The sequence below is a fragment of the Drosophila novamexicana genome, unplaced genomic scaffold, assembly GCF_003285875.2.
Source record: "Drosophila novamexicana strain 15010-1031.04,08,12 unplaced genomic scaffold, DnovRS2.1 tig00001059-arrow-arrow-pilon, whole genome shotgun sequence".
Classification (NCBI taxonomy): domain Eukaryota; kingdom Metazoa; phylum Arthropoda; class Insecta; order Diptera; family Drosophilidae; genus Drosophila; species Drosophila novamexicana.
This window is the reverse complement of record NW_020824837.1, coordinates 424,554-445,584: the sequence shown is the minus strand read 5'-3', so window position 1 is coordinate 445,584 and position 21,031 is coordinate 424,554. Positions and strand designations below refer to the sequence as shown.

The 21,031-nt window shown below is 37.6% G+C and overlaps 1 protein-coding gene across 1 annotated transcript in view; it reads right to left on the bottom strand.

The window, feature by feature from the left end:
- The window catches only part of LOC115765849 (trichohyalin), a 94,614-nt gene that overhangs the window by 58,382 nt on the left and 15,201 nt on the right, over positions 1-21,031 (bottom strand). The window contains exon 2 of the mRNA XM_030709575.1: positions 8,956-9,065. Coding sequence (XP_030565435.1) covers positions 8,956-9,065 — 110 coding nt within the window. The remainder of the gene's footprint in view (positions 1-8,955; positions 9,066-21,031) is intronic.

The window sequence follows — 21,031 nt, the reverse complement described above, 5'->3', positions numbered from 1 at the left end:
GTGTACATCGTAATGAAAAGAGAAATTCATTGCATTTCTCTTTAATTAAAATAAAATGTCTTATCGTTTGATATAAGGAATTCACAAAGCTAGAGAGCATCTAAATTTGCGCTGGCACATTCCTTAAATCAAATGTGGACTTATTTTATTTCCTAAACGTATAGCTTGGCCTGACTGACGGACGAATTGTGTCAAATTCCACTCGCAAACGTGAAAAAATTGCGGAAAATGCTTTTATAAACATTTTTTGTTTATCATTCATTTGGCTTGAAAGATCTTTGAGGCAATTTATTCTCCTCTGGCATAACTTGGCCCTCGACTGGAAAATTGGAAACAAAAATTATGAAAATTTATTCGATACGTGTTTCACCCTTTTTCGCCAAATCCACATAGAGTGGAAAGTGGGAAGTAGATCGGTTTTCGAGCGAAATTTCATGTTTCCTCCTCAGTGTTTCCTTCGATGTTTTGGGTTCAATCTTATTTCTAAAGAAAATCATCAAAATTTATTCTATACAATTTTTGGGAACTTGCAGCCAGTTTGTAGTTGTGCTCAAGTTCATGAGTACTTTTGCGTATTTTGTGAAAATGGAAAACTACTCATAAATGCGTATAAATTGAAATGAGTTGAATGCTTCTCTTTAGGGCTAAACACAGTACTCGCGCTCTATTTGGTAACGCCAACGACTTTTAATCCACGGTAAAGTAAGTAAGGTTTCTGAATATGCTGACAATAAACATGATTTTCTCTCTATACAAATCTATATTCAGTGAGTACTTAGGCTTGTCTAATGAATGTCGACAAGTTGATTTTTTATTGTAATTGTTATTGGCCAAATGCTTCCGGCTGTCTGGAGTCGTTAAATAAAGCACAATAACCACAATGGTATCCAACCACGTGCGACCTCCAAAAGCAACTTTTGGCACCCTGTGTGAGTGTGTGTTGTGTGTGTGAGTGTGTGTGTGTTGTGTGTGTCTGGGGCAATCGGGCCATTATATTACAATATGAATGAAATTTGTTTTTGTTGTAGTTGGCCCACAGGAAGTGGCATTGGGTAAAAGTTGTGCGCGCATCTAACGACACAATTAATTTATTAAATTAAGCCGCTTTCAGCGCGTAAGAGGGCAGGGGGGAGGAGGGTCCACTTGAAAGCAAATGCACTTTGATGGCTTAACCCAAGTGGAAAGCACTTGAGAGCGCTAGCCCCAAGCACCCGCCCGGCACTCTGCACCACTTGAGTCACACACACTAAAAGCCTCGCGTTGACTCAGTTTGATATGCAAATTAGCCGCAAGGCGTTGCATGCCTCCGCATATCGAAGTCAATAGAAAATGCATTGATGAGACGCTGACAAAATGCCTTCAATGCAACAACAGCTGCCCCGAAGCTGTGGCCACAAGTCAACGGATCTCAGTTCTTTTATCGCGTGGCCGTTCAACAATTCAGCAACAACAACAACAACAACGAGAACAACAACAACGACAACAAACAACATTTGGAGCCAGCTGCTGGTGGCTTTAACCGCTGCGATCAATCAAAAAGTAAACCAAATGCCGACAACAACATGCAGAAACAAGCTAATCATAAATACAAAGACTACAAAATACACTATAAAATACAGTTCATCTACATATATGAGCGTCAAGCAAAGGGAAACATAAATCAGTCCAAGAAACATATTTTATGCTTGCGAAACATTTCTTAATAAAATGGGAGAATGAAGAAATGTTGCTCGGAGCTAGAACTATTTGAGAATTACAAGCTGCATAAGAAAAAGCTGCAGTTCATGTTTTACAACACTGAAATATCAAAATATGCAACTGAAACAAATCAGAAAACGATTTTAGCCTCATTTGCAATCTAAAAATTGAATATTTTCTACATTTTCGAAATGTCTCCCATTTTTTTTTTTACGATTGACTCCCAAGATCAAAGCGAATCGTTGGCTGTTAATCTGTTAATGTGCTCGTTTACTTCAATTTGATTTTTATGTTTTTCTGCTTTTTGAGTTAAGTTAGACGCAGCGATAAAAAAGAAGCATTTAACATGCTCAATTTATAAGTTAGTCGCACATACACTTGGCTGCAAAGTGCGGGCATAGTTCGGGACACGCTAGAATTGAAATGCGATGCAACAACAGCAACAACAACAACAACAAGCATTTGTCGTGTAGATGATCAACACACTAGAGGAGACAACAACAACAGCAACAACAACAACAACGAGTTTTTTGTTGGTTCAGTGACCACTAGAAATTCCTAGTTGCTGTTGTTGTTGTTAACTGATATGTTGGCCCGCTTTGAAAAAGTGTTTCAGTTAGCTGACTCTTAACTGATTTTGCTACCCTTATAGCGAGCTATTATGATTTTGTTACCAAACGTGTAACGCAAAGAAGAAGACATCAGCTGCAATCATAGAGTATATATATATATATATATAGCATCAACAACCGACTCGATCCAGTCGAATGTGTCTGCCTCTTCTCTTAGTCTTAAAGCTCTTAATATGAAACTTAGCTTAGTTACGTCTTTCCGTTGCAGGCATTACATTTGCCTGAACCAGCCCAAGTCTCGTTAAAATCTATGGAGTTTTGACCAAGTTATGGCAGAGGGAAATTTTGGCCTATATAGGATGTTTTTGAGGGTTCCATTTTCACATGAATTTCGACAAAGAATAATATTGCCTGATTTAGCTGCCAAATTGATCTAGAGGTCAATTCATGAGCAAAGAGTCAAACCTCGTGCAATTCTGCTGCGATTTGATCAAGTTATGGAGGTGGGAAATTTTAACCAACATACAAGATCTATACATGATATAGACGCCCGATATTGAAAAGTTATCAAGTTATGTATAGATCTTGTACAACTTTTCTTTTATTTCTTGCGACAGAGCGCCGCAATTACACGCCTTTGTACTCAGGTCTGCTCTAGAGAAACAATGAAGCTTTCGTATGAAATCCTTACGAAATTATATGTCCGCAAGGGTATTCAATCTTCGGCTTGCTTAAAGCAACCCTTTTGCTGGCTTATGGACGCTTCATTATGCCAAAATGAAAAGTGGCCGAGTTTAAGTTTAGTTTTCCGCTGCTGCTGCTTCTTATACAATGCAAGAAAGCAACGCCAACGGAATTATGCAAAATATGCTTATGGCTAACTTAAGGAAAAAGCAAAAACAACGTTCAACAGCCCCCCGCCAGAAATTCAATTACAACAGCAAATGCATTTTGTCCATATGCACTCAAGTGAAAGTTGACAGCAAGATTTTATAATGTTATTGTTGCCATTTCCTGAGGTAATTTAACAATTGCGAAGGGCGTCAAATTTGTTGGGCGTTGCCAGCTGATTAACAAAATTGTTGGTCCACTTTTCAAAACAAGTGTTTCATATGGCCCAAGGCGCAGAAATCAAATGGAAACACTTTTTCCAGATTTGAAAAAAAAAATAAACCTTTTTTTGGCAACAACAAAATGTTTTTTTAGAGCAAAACAGCACAGTTTATTTTTTGCGAAAAAGAGTATTTGAAATTCGAATGTCGAATGTTCTTTAGAGCAGTTTTCTATGAAAATATCTAATTATGTGAAAATGTTCTATAAAAATATAAATAAAAACTTTTGTGTTGAAAAATATGTGAAATTGGAACCTGCATAAAGAAACGTTCTATAAAAATATATAAAAAATTAGAATTGGATTTTTGGATATTTTTTTCGAAATGCTGGAGAAAAATAATGGCAAATTCTAGTCTAGCGTAACACAAGCTACAAATGTTACAAGCTATATATATATACGGCCGATTCTTGGCAAAACAAATACAATAAATATAAGATATAAAATAAATATTACATTTTATAGCAAATCAACTTGATGCATGATAAAATAAGTTAATTAAGGTTTTGGCCCTTGCCAAAAGGATTAAAGAAAATCAAGTATGACAACAAAATATTTGCTAAAAAATCCCATAATTCCAGACGCCCTACTCTATAAAAAATTCCTTTTTTTTTTTGCCATGGCGCCCAAGCAAATTGTTAAAAGCAATTTTCGCTCAGTCGAGTATCAAACTATTTCATGCTGGAAAATGTAACAAGAAAAAAAATAAAAAAAAAATATTTGTACTTTTTTTTCCTTGTAATACATTTTTTAGAGCATGTATTTTTTGTGAATAACGCCTACAACACTTTCTCGCATAGTTAAGCGTATTGCGAAAAAAATACAAAATAAATAAAATTGCAAAATATCAGAAAAAAATAGCAGTAAATGAAAAGAAATTAAAGAAAACCCAACAGAAAAAATAAGAGTGGGGCAAAAAAATTTCTGTCTAGCATTTTGCAAATTTCCCACATAATTATAGCTAGTGGAATGAAATGCATATCAGCGCGTGAGTGCGAGTGGGAGAGCAGAGGCAGGGCAAGCAGTGCAGCGCAAATGAAAGCATAAACACACAGAAACACACACACACACACACACTGGCACACGGGTACAAAAGCCGACGTCAGCTATACAAAGCGCCTGCTGACAGACAGCTGAGCTCTCAGCTGTCAGGAGTGAGTGAGAGCGAGAGAGCGAGAGAGGGAGCGAGTGGAAGCAGTGTAACCGCTGCTGGTTACACGCTTGTGTTGAGCCCGCGATTGTAAATTATAAATGCATGCAAGCGAGAGCGAGAGCGAGAGCTAGAGAGAGCGGGAGTGGGAGCGCAAAAATGCAAATATGATAATAATAATGTAAAAAGCACAAAGCACGTCAAGTGAAAATTAAGAAAGAGCAAAATAAAAAAAAATAGAAGAAGCAGAAGCAGAAGAAAAAAGAAGCCGCAACGCAGACAACTCTTGACTGCATAATGAAAATAATAGCCGTCACAATGATAAACATGCACACACACGCACACACACGCTCACACCAAGATGCAGTTAGCTTTAGAAAACGCAGTAGAATCACGGCAGAGCAAAGCTAAGCGAGAGAGCAACAGCAAGAGAGAGAGAGAGAGAGGGGAGGGGGAGAGAGCGCGCACAGCCGCGAGCCAGTTGCAATTGAAGCAGTTGAGAAACTCACGAATGCCGGAAACAGGTGTCGCACTTGCACTTGTCTAAAACAACGAGAACAAAACTTTACATCATTATTCCCTGAAGTGTTGCTTATCTTTATCAACAGGAAGATAGCTTGGCGATAGTGTTGTGCTCTGATTTAACTTCTTGAGCACTTTGGCGGCCCGAAAGCAATTAAAGAAAGCGCTTTCGGTTTGGGAAAAGTTTAGAAATTATCACGTTGTGTTGTTGCTCTTAATTTGTTTTAATTTAGTTTGATCTGGTTTAATTTCAAGTTCTTTTCCAATTATAATAGTAAAATGCCTAAATTAAATTTGTAAATTTTACGAATTTCTAAACTGAATTAAATGAAAGTACAATGCACTTTTTTTTATTAATTACTAACTAGAATTTTTAACTAATTAGAACTAACAAAAAATGACTTATTAATTAATGACTAATTTAAACTAATTAGCAAGTAAAAGGAAGAGTCTCGCCTCGTTTCCAAAATTTGTATTTACGTCTTTTTTAAATGTTTGTTTTTTATTTTCGAATTTTAAATCTTCACAAAATTCTATCAAAATGATTTAGATGAAGATTTTTCTTCTTTTTAGTTGATTAAATGTTCTTCACTTTATTTTAGTGTTGAAAAACACATTTGGAACGGAGTTCTGATTCCGAAATGTGAACTACTTATTTTCGATAACAAATCAATTAAAATCGATAAACGTAAGAACATGTTATCAACTGCAAAAGAAGAAGAAACTTAGAGAGCTCAAATGCCGCGGGATTAGTCTTAGAACGAATCTTTATAAAACCTAGAAAAGAAATCTCAAGATCACATTAAATTCGACCTGATTTGGGCAAATTTTTGTTTCTTTTTCTTCTTTTTTTTTTATGTTATTTTTATATCAATCGTCATTAATCATATTTAAAAGAAAACTTTCACATTTCGCTGAGCCTTTCTATTAATTTGGTTCATATATAATATTATACCATAATTTAGGCAATTATAGAACTCGTTTCTAGCCAAGTCAATTTCAACCTCAATTTGTTTAAAGTGGATTTTTTTGTTGGCGAATCAAAGTAAGAAATACAAATTAATAACTTTTGCACTGATTCTTGTATTATGCGAATATTAACTGAACGGGTATTGCGTTTTATATCACAGTTAAAAATAACTAAAACCTGTTGAGAAAAATATCAAAGCATAAAGAAATTGAACATTGGGGAACTTGACATTTTGGTAATTAAAAATTATTTGTTAATTGAAACGAATTTAAATGAAAACCTGAAATTTTGACGCAAACAAAGCGTTTTGTTCATTATTTAAATAAGAATTATTCCAGTTAATGATATTTGGCATACGATATCTACTTTTCTCTGTTATGACTCAATATCTTCACTTTTTAATTCTTGATTTTTTCTGTCTTTCTTTTTAAAGTTTTTTTTCTTAGTTCTTTTTATTAAGAACGCAGACAGAAAGTTCGGACTGGATTATGAGGTAGTTAAATAAAAGAGATATGGCAGAGTGTGAATTTATTTGCTCTGTTTTTACCGATTCGAATATCGTATAAAACATAAGAACTTAAGATCATTATGCGGGATTCGAGCAGCCTTCCTGCTTAATGTATCTGATCTCGGAGTTTATAGAATGAGGCACGTTTCTAGCCTTAAGACTGTTGCCTAGGTAAATGAACTTGCAGACAAAAGCTAACGGCGCTTTCAAGAGACAAATAGTGGAGAGAAAGAGAGAGAGAGAGAGAAGAGTGAGGGAGGGAGGGAGGCAGGGGGGGGGGCATCACTGAGAGGCAGGCGCGAGCTCAGTTCGTGGCAGCAACAATTTTGCGGCTGTCGTGAGAACGAATCGAGTTGGCCACAAACTGTAAAATGTAACAAAATGATTAGCCGCATAATTTATGGCCAGGCCAAGACGTTAACAAGAACAGCGTCAAGCCGAGTTGACTGGCTGAACTGAACTGACTGAATGATTGATTGATTGACTGACTGACTGACTGATAGCTTATTTGCTTGGGCGCCCAAGCTAAAGCGTTAGCTTTTTGGTTATTCAATGAACGCAACTCGATCGCCTTGAGGGAGGTTACCAAAAAACAACAAAATACAAAAAGTAGAACAAGTAAAACTTTTTTATAGAAGTTCTTATTGTAGTTCTTTTTCCATAAGACTGCAATTCTATTCCAGGCAGGCTGCATGGATCCTTATCGGGCATAAACTTCCTTTACATATGTTAATAATAGCCCTGATACCAAAAATTCAAAGCTACAGCCCAAAAATGACGTCAAATGCAGCACAGGTAAAAGCTTTAGGTAAAGGTTCAGGTGTTTTTGCTTTGACTTCGATTGTTTCACATATGTTGAATACATTTGAGAAACCGGCATTCTCTATAGACAACAACAACAACAAAACAAAGAAACCTGTTTTTGGCAGCACAAAAGAGTTGGCTTAAATAGGGGCTGCATTGGCCAGCTTTTCAAAAGGGGTTGAGTAATCATAAAGGAAAACCCTTCAAAGCAGAAACCTAATTAGTAGCCCGGCACATCTTTGAACACTTCACATTCACTTGGTATTCACACTTGATTCACACTCTCTTTACTATTATTATTTTGATTTACTTCTGTAAATTTTTGTGTAATTTATAAACACTTTATTATCATAACTTCAAAGGCACGTGTTAATTGCAGATTTCTGGTTAAAAGAACGCGCCATAAAACACGCAACAGCGAAAAGAAAATCTAGAAAAAATGCGAGCGCTGCCGGCGCGACAACATTGAAAACTCGCCGCAGACTAAAGAGACTCCAAATGGAATTTGTGTTGTGCCGTTTTTATCGCTGCAGATACATTTGTATCTAGATACACACGACACGCTCCCAAGCAACAACAAAAACTCTTAAGCTCTGCGCGGCAAGCAGCTCTCTAAATGAGACAAAAAGCCGGTTCGCGTTGTTATAGGCTATTCTGTATTGACCATTTATTAAGCGCGCTTTGGCCGCTTGGTATGTTTCTTGCTTTTAAGCCAAAGGCTTTGAAAACAAGTTTTATATGCTCTTAAGTTGCCAACATGTTGCGGCAACACGTGCACTGCTTGTCTTTTGAACTGCTTGCATACGATTGGGCAGCAGCGATCGTTCCTTACAAGCTGTTGCATACTTTCGTGCTGCTGTGTAAAAGTGTTAGGAGCACGAGTTGTAACTATTTCGGAAGTATTAACAATACGAGTTGCAACTATTTGATTATATTTCATGTTTTCAAGCGTATTATAGTTCAATTATTTATAAACGCTTAAACTGTCAATTTGAAGAATACATCAGTAAGAAATGCAGCTCCATTTGAACTGCTTACCTATGCAATGCATGCAGCAGCGATCGTTGCATACTTTCGTGCTGATGTGAAAAAGTTTTTATGATGCGTACTTCAACTCTTAAAAGTACTGCAAGCTGCAAATATTTCTTATATAACATGCTTTCAAGCGTTATTTGGTTAAATTTGTTAGATAAAACTTAAGTTCTTAACATAATGAATACATGACAACGCAGTTTCATTTGTTTTTTGCATTGCTTGCATACGATTTGGCATCATAGAACTTTGCAAATTGTAGCATACTTTTGTGCGGTTTGAAAAAACTGTTCTGACTGACTTCCACCTGATGTATATATGACTAGGCAACGCAATTCGAATTGAACTGCTTGCATGCAAGCAGTGCGAACAGCACCGCATTTGCTGGTTAAAAAAGAGTAGCATAATTTTAAGCGTAATAGAAAAGTAACTACATCAGCTATATTACATGAGGGAATTAAGCGCGAAAGAGATCAAAACATCTTCAAATTTTCAAATTCACAGCAAAATCGTTGACTTAACATATTGTTTTTCATATTAAAAACGAGAATATGATAAAATACTATGTAATTAAAAAATGCTACTTACGCAGTGGAGTTTTTGCCAAGAGTTTTGGGGAACCGCTGCCATTGCCATTGCACAGTGAGCTCAGGTCGCTGTGCGAGCTCTTCTGGCTGTCCTTGCTGTAGGAGCGACCACTGTAATAAACAAAATAAATAACAATTGCATAAGTAATATACTACTTAATAGCACAGTCGAGTGCTGTTTACTAACATAATGTTAACAGCAATACTGTTAACTTTATAATTCACGAAAACGCACAATTTAATTGTGGCTTATACAAAAAATGCAATAGAAATGAAAATTTTGTGCAAAATATTTGCCAAAAATTAATGAGCGTGCACATGAATTGTATTTCTTGAATTTTCAATTGGATTTCCCATTGTGAAAAACTGGCGCCCACTCAAAAATGCGCAAAGCTGTGAAATTTTTTTCCAATCGCTACGCTGCACAATCACAAAAACAAATGAAAAAGTGAAGAAAGAAAAAAAAACAAAACAACAATCATAAAAACCAGGTGAAAATCGGAAAATGCCAGTAGATAAAATCAATTTGCCCAAAAATTATGCGCTACTTGTTTTAGGTTTTTTTTTCTGTTGCTCTGAAATTTCCCTTTTTTTATTTGCGGCGGCTTTCGACATGCAACTTCCGCTCGCTGCGCTAATTGAAAATGCTGCAAGAAAAAAGGGGGAAAAAATTGGTTGGGCAGGGATTTTTTTTGTAGCAGGAAACGGAGAAGCGAGCAAATGGCCAAAAGGAATTAGCATTGCCAACTGCGTTTCCGTTGGCAGCCAGCGGGCATAACTGTAATTTATGTGCAAGCAACTCCAGCAACAACAACAACTGGCAAATGTCAGAGTTGTTGCGTCGCTCGCAGTTGTCAACAAGGCGACAGTTTTCTTGTATGCCACATTTTTCACCAGCTTTCGATACCCTTGCATTGGATACCATAGTATTGCCATGGAAGTTGTAACTTCTTGAGGAGGCAAATACCCTCGTAGGCATTTGCATTTGCAGATGTATGAAGAAACTGAAGCTCATATCTTGAGAAACAGACATATCTTTTCGGCCGATTCTTTCTATTGAGCTATATAATATAGTAGTGCGATATCGATAAGATCTGACTTATATATAAGCAGCATGGTTTAACTAGTATATACTGGGATTGGTTCAAATATCTTGATGAAGAACAAAATGTGCCATACATGATAAAACTTTGCACAGCTACCTAAAGAGGTAGTAAAAGGACTAGCTGGTTAGCTCGGATCGGGCTACTATATCTTCTAGCTACTATGGAAAACTTCGCTTAAACTTGAGTTATTGCATGCAAACACATATTCCAGCAAAGGGCATTTAAGTGTCGACAACCCTTGCTAAGCTGTGTTTGTTTTTCTTGTTTTCCTTGGTTTTTTTTTGTGGTTTCTTTGTGCAGCGACAAGTGAAAAATGCACCGTTCACGGCATTTAATTCAATTTACTTGTTGTCGCATAATTAAATGCAATTATAACGCAATTGTCAATGCATCTGGACCTGCTGTCAGCCAACCAGTGCGAAAAATCCACCAAAGAAGATGCCCGCTAAAGAAAACCACTTTTTTATTATCCGGTTATAAATCAACATTTTTGAAAAAAGATATAATCCAATAGGAAAAAAGTTGAGTGCAACCAATAAATGTTGCAAAGAAAACTATTTAACATTTTATGGAGCGCAAAAGAAAACCATTTCAATTGCAAGTTTCTTTGTGGCAGGGTTGCCAACTTAATATACAACTGCATTACGGTTGTGGCTAGCTGAAAAGGCTTGCCACCATTTTCATTAAATTGAGGGTAGGGTTGCCGACGTAATTTGAAGAAGACTTTGTGGCAGGGTTGCCAACTTAATATACAACTGCATTACGGTTGTGGCTAGTTGAAAAGGCAGTAGGGTTGCCACGAATTTGGTTATATGGTAATTCCCATTGTGTTAGAGTTGCCAACGTATCATACAACTAAAATACAGTTGTGTCCCGTTGAAAAAGTAATTCTTCTGTAGAGATGCCACCATTTTGATCAATTTGAAGAACACTTTGTGGCAGGGTTGCCAACATAATATACAACTGCAATACGGTTGTGGCTAGTTGAAAAGGCAGTAGGGCTGTCAACATTTGGATTAAATTGTGAAACACATTGTGGTAGGGTTGCCAACGTATCACACAACTGAAGCACAGTTTTGCCTAGTTGAAAAAGCGCGTTTGCTTTAGGGTTGTCAACTCTGTGATTAAATTGAGAAACACATTGCTGCAGAGTTGCCAACATAACATGCAACTAAAGTACAGTTTAGCCTACAGTTGTTGAAAAAGTGTGTTTGCCTTAGGGTTGCCATCATATTGTTTTTTTTTTTTAACACAGGCCTAGATCAATTACTGTGAGCCGTACAAGAAATCTTTAAGTAAATCCTTTCATTTGGTATAAGGAAACACTAAAGAAATTCCTTGGAATATGTCATACCCCAACGAGGACAGGGTGTTTACGAGCCGCATGATGCACCCTGTACTTAAACCAATCCCTTATGTGCTCTAAAGGGGGTTGACTGCAACTGATATATGTGTGTGTGCACTATGGTGCAAAGTTTTTTGTTGTTGTCGCCGTCTATTGCATATTTAATTGATTTCTTCATATTTGCATTTCATTAATAATGCATTTTAATTACATCGCACTGCAAACCACATGCCCCCTTCCCTTGCCACAGTCTGTTACATTTTCAGTGTCTGATGATATAATAAATATTTATAACAAGCGTCACGAACGCAATGCGAAGACAGACAAAACTTGTGAGCTATTTTAAAGTGCAATTTGTTTATAACTCAGTGCCCTACCGTCCCTCAACAGCCGCACTTCCCTCGCCGTCTACACTATGCCACTCGACCTCCCCCCGCCCACACTTTTGGTGCAAGTTTAAATTCTTCGTCTTAATTTCCGCACATTGTTTATGCTTGAGTTCACTTGGCGGCGTGTCGATGCGTTTTTCCTCTGCGCTTCTCGTTTTGCATAATTAATTTCATTCCCTCCATTCCTAAACCCTGCACTCACCTACCCCTCTGCCACTCTGCTCCCTGCACGCTTGCCCAGAGCCCCATTTTCCTTGGTGCACATCGAAATTCGCACTTATTACCTGCTTTTTATGAACTTCGCTGTTGCCTGTTGCGGAAGCTGCATCTCAGTGGGCGTGGCGGCGCCCTAAAAAGGGCAGCGGCACAGAAAAAGAAAAACGAATGCAGAAACCTTGACAGTGAAAATGTGCTGGGCAGAGTGAAAATGGGGTTGCGCGCATTGCCATTTTCCCGGAGAACGGAATGTGCCAAAGTGTCTGAAGAAAATGCAAGAAATGAATCTGAAGCTCTAAAATATAATGGGAATTGTAAGGAAATAAGTTTATGAACTTAAATAAAAGCGAACATGGCATCAAGAGAGGAAAATGTAGTCAAAATAACTAAACAAAGGCAGATTTATGTGCTTATAAAGTTGCATTTTATATGAGTTTTTCTGTTTTTCAGCAGAAGTAGAAAATACGATATTTGTGATCTGGGAAAATATAATAAAAACATCAATAAAAATAAAGCGAGAAAGTAAGGATATCTTTGGCATGTCGACGATTTGATACCCAAACATTTCTCTGAAGATTTTAAAGATATGTGAAAATAGTGAAGCTCGGACAAACTGAGTTTGATGAAAATATCTTGGAAAATATATGATTGAACATCTAGGAACCTAGCATCAAGTCCATAGGTAGACAAGATAATAACCATTTGAACGAATGATGTTTATAATGCTGTACAGATTGAAGGACTTTTTGTAACATTCGTGATCAAGATTCTTAACGCAAGAGAAACCAAAACGAAAACCCAATAGTTAATAGCTTTTCTGTCTTTACATTACATCGAATTGCATAAGCTCAGAGTAGTATAAAGACTTCGAAAAACAGCTGAGCTAAATCAAGAAAATAACAGACAGTTTTTCTCTTTGTTACACACTTTTAACTTCACTTCCAAGCCACGTTCCATTGATCCATATTCAGAGGTGTAATTAGAACAGAGTTGTTAATGAAAGATAAACATGGCTCCAACTCAAATTGAACTACATAAAATAAAGAAAACAGAGAAGAACATTAGCTGCCAGACAACAAACAACAAGCAACAGCAACTGTTGTCAACAGCAGAATAATTACCATTTCTTATCGCGCTGCTATTTCAATTTACACATTTTGCAATAGAGAACCGAAGTCGGCGGTCGGCTCTGAAGTTGATTTTATATCTGCGCCTGACTGCACATGTCGTGTCTCATTAAGAAATGCAACAACAATAACAAAAACAACATGCGCGACGTTTTCCTAACCTCAATGTTGACAGCCGTCTGCCAGTGTTGACAACGCTCCATTGTAAGAAATATACAAATATACATATATGAGTGTGTGTATATGGCATAAGTATCTATCGCATATTAGGCACACAGCCCATTTATGACGCACAGCAAAAAATGTGTGGCAAAGCGGGCGAGCAGGTTGCACATTTGCCATTTCTATCGCAGCAGACAATGTTGCATGCCACCGCCAACAACAACAACAACCGGTAGCAGGGGAGTTTGTTGTCGTTGTTATCGTAATTGCCTTTGTTGCTGCTTTTATACTCTTACCAAGCATAAGTTCAAATGGCAGTTTTATAAGCTTTGTAATGCAGAGACAAAAGCCTTTCAGTGGGCTGGCAAAATCATAGAAGAAAAGGTCTTGGTATATTTAAATTGTAGGTGTAACAAACATACCCTTAACGATAATGAGCTAGAGAAACTTAATTGGTAAGCCTTGCCCCCTTTTTACTCCAAAAAGGTTCTCAAATAATCGATAATTATCGATTTATAGTAACAGCTGTTTGTCCTCTTCTTAAGGATAGTGATAGCTTAGGAAATTTAAATGTTGGGCCTTGCTAAAGGGTTTTCTTTATTACAAAACTCCAAAATATTTCTCGAAATCGATAAACATTAATATTTATTCCCAGCTCTTTGAGTGTATTTCAATGAATACAAGAACTATATCGAAATGAAATGTAAGTTTTCGTTTTGTATCTAAAATACCAATTCCCATTCCCCCAAAATACTAAAGAAATTTCCTTAATTTTTAGAAAGTTATATATCCTCATTAAATATCTATCTCTATATCCGTATTCTTCTAGTTATTTCGTTTTAAGCTTTCATAATGAGACTTCTAAGAGCATTTCGCATTCGTAGTAGGTTTTCGGTAATGAATTCAGTTCCGTTTGCCGTTTGTTATTGTAATCCATTATGTGAGGCTTGTATGTGCTTCACTTTGAGCTCAAATTCTGTTGATGCTCCATTAATAACTCATGCGTTGAACAAAATTAGTGCAATAGCCGCTGCCTGCCCCTCTTTTTCCCACACCCTCTCCCTGTCCCGCTCCCTCTCCCTCTCCCTCTCCCTCTCTGTCTCGCTAACTTGCGCTCTTAATTATTTAAGTTGTATGACCATATAGTATACTCATTCACATGATCTATTGTGAATTAGACTGTTGCAAGCTGTCGTGACAATGCGCCAGTGGAAGAGGCAAGTGTAAACTTGGCAGGTGAAAGAACTGAGAGAGTCGGCATAAAGACAGACAAATTTTCTGAGTTTCTGTTCCGAATTGCTGAGTTCTTTGGTTTGTAGACATTTGCATTTTTGCAGTTCCATGATATTTGAAATGTATTCTCAAGAAAATTGCAGTTATCTTGAGTGCATACGAAAAAAAAAAGCTTTGTAAGCGCCGAAAAGAATTTTTCCGTCATGATGTCTGACTAATTAAGCAGCATATAAATTAGCCGAAAAGGTCACCTAGTTATGCGAAGAACAAAAGAATTGATTAATGTGAATTTTCACAAGCAGAAAAACACACACACATTCATGTAAATATTTGCAAAGAACGCGCATAATGAACTCATTGTGCCGCTCGGCCGGACCGATCCATGGAAAAGGAAGTGGGCAATTAAATTATGCCGAGACTTGAGGTTAGCAGATCAGAGCGCCGACCGGGGCCGGGGCGAATGAATCAAGCAAATTCTGTTTGTGGTCCAAAGTGAAAGTACGCAAATTGTGGTTAATAACTGAAAAACTGATAAAAATCCATACAAAGGCAAATAATGCTCCAAATGCAAACGAAAACTTCAAAAGCCACTCGAATCAATTTCAAGCAATTGCCCCAGCAGCAAATCACTCAGAATCCAAACTGAGTTTACGACTACGAGTTACCCATTACTTAAAAGTATTTGCCTTATACATGCTTTAGCTATTTTAAAGTTTGAATTCGGTTTAAAGTCTCTAACTCTTAGCCGAGGCGCCCTCTGGCTAACATTTAGCAAAGACTCAAACCACAAGCATTTATCATTTAATCCTTGAGCATTGTAAAATTTTACATTTAGCTTCAAAATAATATTGTAAAGGCCCAGCATAATGAAATTTGTTGTATGGTTAGTTAATGATCTTCTACATTTATTTCCTAAATTTCCGAACTCTTACTAACATATTTTTACCCCACAGCAATATATAACTATTCAAGATTCAATTTCGTTAGGTTTATATCAATTAAGAACTCATTCTTGGCTAAAACATTGGTGACAAGGCATTTAATATATTATATATATAACATGTTATTTTTATTGCTTATAAGATTCCTTGTTCCTATCCATATTCGAGGAAGTCCTGCTTGAGATTTAAAGATTTCTTAAGCTTGAAAACTTCATGGTTTTAAATTTGTAACTTCAATTTGCATCTAATCTATCTAATAGATTCTCCTTATTTCTATTTACTTTTCTATATATTTATATTCTGTATTCTTAAAAAGATGAGCTCAATTAAAAGTTACGTATTTCCTTTCAGCTTTTTTTTCTATAGGGTATAAAGAGTTGATGCTTGAATTTCAATTAAATGACCAGTAGAAATTTGAAGGCCCTCTGTGTGTGTTTGGCACAGGCAAATAAAAGACAGAGAGAGAGACAGGGAGAGAGAGAGAAAGCAAGGGTGAGCGGAAGGAGGAGAACAACTCCCCCAATCGTCCAGCTACCCCCTCCCAGCCAAAGTTGGCTGCTGCCTCTGGCCAACAGTTGCAACTGCAATTAAATTTAATGGAAGCTCATTAAGCGTACGACTTGTATTTGGGTTCGAGGGCTGCGAGAGGGCATTGGGGGCGACTGCTTAGCAAATTGCAGCGAATTGCATAATTCGCAGCCGCCCCTCCCCCCTTCTTTTTGGACTGCTTTTGTCCCGCTGCTGGGACGCGCAAGTTGCAGAAATTATTGAGGAAGCTGCGCTAGTTGGCAACTTGCAACACGGCGCACGGAAGTCGCTTAGTTGTCATCAATTTGAATGGCTCCTTAAGGGCCAACGAGGCCAAAACTCAATCCAAAGAAGAGAAGAAGAAAAAAGAAATCCCACTCAATGCCATAAAAAAGTGATAATTTTTTTCCAACCACTTTTTTTTTGTCTCTCTTTTATTTTTGTGACGACAGCAATTAAAACGTAGCCGGTGGCATCAATAAAACGGAACAATTGTCAGGTTGTAAAAAAGCGTTTACAGCATCAAAGCCGACAATAGAAATGGATGTTGTTGGCGTCGCATAACCCTTTGGTTATATTTTACAATGAATGGTATTAAGCCAAGACTAAAACGGTTTGATGTGAAAAAGGAGCGTTAGTGTTGCATAGTGCAGAAAGTATTATAGTGTTATATATTATTCTAATAAAATTGAAATCGAAAAAAGAAATAGTTTATTCTTATACTTAAATATTTGTTGTTAGCTCACGGGAAAACTTCTCTGGGAGCAAATTATTGAATTGTTCGTAGCATTTAGTTACAGTTTTAAATAAAATGTAGCTATAAAATGAAAGGTACTTGATTTGTATATGCCATTCGAGAAGCTACATGTGAGCTTTGGTAACTCGAGCTCTTAAGGCCAAAGAGATTCGCTCAAAAAACGGGAGATTGACATCGATTTTTATCGATTGCTTGGAGACGTGGCAAGTTATCGATTATGAGAAACAAACTCGCACTTCGCGGGCACGTTTGAGTCTGTAGTTCTTAAAGGTTCTGAGATCGAAGTGTTCATACATCCCGATAGATAGATGAAAGGACAGACAAACGGACATAGCTAGATCGACTCGGCTGTTGATGCTGATCAAGAGTATATATGCTCTATAGCTTCGCTCTGTCTGTTACATACATTTGCCCAGTTTCATTGTTAGGTTAGTAAATATCGATACTTAAAGCTCTTCGGCCCAAAAATCAATCGCAATATGCCCCATTAAATAAGATGACTGAATCAATTTTACGACATGCACTTCCTTCCTTTTTTTTCGTTCCCCTACCCAAAATGCAAAACGTAAACAAAATCTTTGGTTAATTACATCATCAGCTCCAGACGCAACATGGCCAAAGACCGCAACCCCAATTCGTATAGTTTATGTTACAACAACAACAACAACAACAACAACAACATATGGAGATATATTCGAAATTGCGGTCAACCGAGAATTACGTTATAAATAGCCATTCGAGAAACACACGAAAAATTATTATTTGTTCTGCCATTCCGCATGGCTTTGACCAAAATGCCATTTTGGTTGTAACCGATTTTATGTTTCTTTGTTTTCCAGCCGAGGATCGTATATATATATACGATATATATATTTACATATATTTTCTTGTTTGAGTGCAAACATAAAATAACGCCCAGATTTTAGCTGCTGAGTGCCAGGTATTCGGTTTTGTTGTTCGCCATTGGCCCTCAGAAACGTAGAAAAGCAGCAACATGTGCTCGATTGATCGACTGGCAGATACCCTGTTGGGTTTAGCAATGTCTTTACTGCGATGAGTATCGCTTATAGCCGAAGCTTAGCGCTCTGTTATCGTTTTCTCAACTTACTTTGCGATTGTTTTTACTTTCGTCTTGTCTGTCTTATTTTCAAACTAAAATACCCCTCTTTGCCATTTGAATATATACAGGGCATACAAATACTGTCTGCTTTTCAACATTAGCGCACTCAGCTGGAACTTGAGCGCGAAAATTTTGGTGCAAAAAGTGTCCATAACTCGTATTAATTGAAAGACGTACAACAACAATTTGCTAGCCCCCCCGAAAAACATCGGAAAAAATGGTGAAGCAAAGTAAGCAAAGTATTCATGAGGATGTAGCACAAATAACAACCACAGCCACAACAAGAACTTAATTGATTCTGGGCCTTAACAACCGGCGTCGGTTTTGGTTGAGCGCCCGTTTATGTTTTCTACCCATGTAAAATGAACGAAACTGAGCGTAAACATTTCAACAACTTGGCAGAGATAATGCCCGTTAGCGTTGGGTGAAATAGTTTTCAGAGCCTTACGAATTTGTAATGAGCCACAGGCTTAGAGCATAAACATATATACAGGTTTGTAATTAAAACTGAAACTTTCTGAGCTGGGACATAAAAATCTAAGCGAATAAATTAAAATCTTATTCGATATATTTAAGCTTTAAAAGCAGCTTTAATAATTGCTCTACGACAAAAAGCATTTATTGCTCAACAGTCAGTCGATCTTTTAGTTGGAAGTGAGTATAAATGTTTAGCTTAATCTTATTATTAATTGGTTAAGCTTTGTTTTGTTTGTTTTTGCTTTTTTAAGCTTAGAAATTATAATATCCATTTGATGAGCGTACAACCTACTACGCTTAAACATTTCAACAGCTTTAAAAGTTGCTGATAATTAAAAGCACTCGGACGAGCTTTTCAAATATAATCAAATATATCAACTGTATAAGCACTCTACCAACTATAACAAAAGCTTTTAAGAGCTTTTTGCGTTGATTTCGTCGTTAATTTCAAGCTCTTGGGCGAGCTTTTGATTAAAAGTAGGTAGAGTAATGACCATTTCAAAGAACTTTATATAGGCTAAACATATTAATCACACTTAGAGCTCTCGAAAGCTTTTAAAAAGGTATTTCCACAAGTTTGTGAATGCGAATGCGTTGCAAGGATATAAATCGAACTGAACTCTCATTAAGCTTGAAGCTTAAAGCTTTACATACCGAATTCTATAATTCCTAATGTTCTCTCTATGAAAAAGCTGCAACTTTACGACAATTCTTCGGGCTCTTCAACTGCCCATTTTACAGGGTATGCATAAAGTTGTTAAGCGCACTCTCATTATGCGGTCTGTAAAGTTTCAAATGCCCACCTTGTGTCGGTTACCTGGTCAGCGTTGTTTAGATATTCAAGTATATTCAAACATATGCGCGTGTCCATTATGCATGCCGGCAACACACAACATTTGCGGTCGGAAAAGACAAACATACCGAAAAAAAAAAAAAAAAACCAGAAACAAGTGTTTTCCAACGCTTGGAAAAACTTGCGGCATGAAACGGTGGCGCGACGCGACGCAAAGCGAGACGCCGCCGCAGTGCAACATTTTGGCCGGCAGTCCTAGTTTTAAATTTAGAATTTGAACTAATTTCGCTTGTTTGCATCTTGTTGATGCTTCATCGGTGAAGTGGCCGCCGTCCGGGTCCGGGTCCGAGTCCGAGGCCGTATCCCGTCGAGCTGCACACACGGTGCAAAAATAGAGTTTGTCCGAGTTGATGTTGGATTTGGTTCGGGATGATGATCATGATCATGATGATGATGATGATGCCCCGCGTGTGTTGTAATTTTATAAATACGCCACGTGATTCATGTGTGGAATTATGTATTGTAGTTCGTATTAAATGTGTCTGTTGCACGCTGCCAAACTCGCAATATGCCTGTGTCTAATAATGTCCAAAGTACCCGTGCGACAGCGAGAGATTGTGTGCATGTGAATGGAGCTGCTGCGTGGGCGCCCAAGTGGGTGTACATTGAGGCAGGCAGGTGCATTTGGAATAGATGCCTTGGGTTAGGCTGGGGGACTTGCCTGACGATAAAAGCAGGAATTAAGTGAGTTTTAAGAACTGGCAGCAGTGTTAGAAGCCTGATCTCTGTTTAACTAAAGCTACTAAAGGCAGGCTTGCCAACAGGCACGTCATGGCCGGGGATTTGAACACAGTTTCTCTAAGGCAAAGCTCTCAGAACAGGTACAACGGCACCTTGACCCATTCGCAACCGGGCCTTGGAAAAGGGCTCTTAAGGTTTCCTTTATAGAGCCACGTTCTACGACAGCAGTCCAACAGCTACGTGGCCCGCCTCTCTGCTCGGCCTAACATAGAATAGTCTAATTTGATAAGGATCGGAGCATAAGCAACGAAGTTACTCTAGAATACACTTTTTAGACATGGTGTGTGGCAAAGAGCAGAGGCACAGTCGCTTTATAAGAAGCTTAGCTTGCGAATATGTATGTCTTATGTGTGTTTTGGTATAGAAAGAAGCTGGAATGTATAGGGTATCTTCTCGTCTAGCACTGCCGACCAGAGCAAATTTATTTCTTTTAGCACCTGCTCAAATATTGGTTGTCTTTTTTTTAACTGAGTCAAGCCGCATCCTCTGAAACTCACATTTCTATGCGCCCAGCTCAATATTTAATTAACTTAAATAAAATCTGTAAACTTTATAATTATACAAATATAGACATAAATCAAACAACATTAAATAAAAATTGTATTAAAAAAAACTTTGCTTTAAGTTTACATTGGCATATATTCTATTTACGAAAGACTTTCACAATATTTCGACAGCTTCTTTAATTTGGTTTTCTATGCGGACGAACACACACATCGCTCAGTTCACATAATCCCCACACAGATGATAAGTATTTTCTTTCAACTGGCGCTTTCACAAAGGCCCGGAGAAGAATCGCTTAAGCTCATTAGTTAATATCCAATTTATAAAGAGCAGAGCAGAGGGCGCAGCACAACATCAATCACATATCACAACAGCAAGGGAAAATTGAAAGAAAAGAAAAACTAAGACTAAAAAACAGACGCAGCAGGAAAAAAAAGAGACACAAATTTTACTCACTTGTAAAACATTTTCGAAACAACAAATTGGGGTACGGGGAGGCAAGTGGAGGCAAGGGGGTTGGCCGCGACAAATACAAGGAAAGAAAGTCGAAAAGCGCTTGCGACAGAAGCCAAATGGGC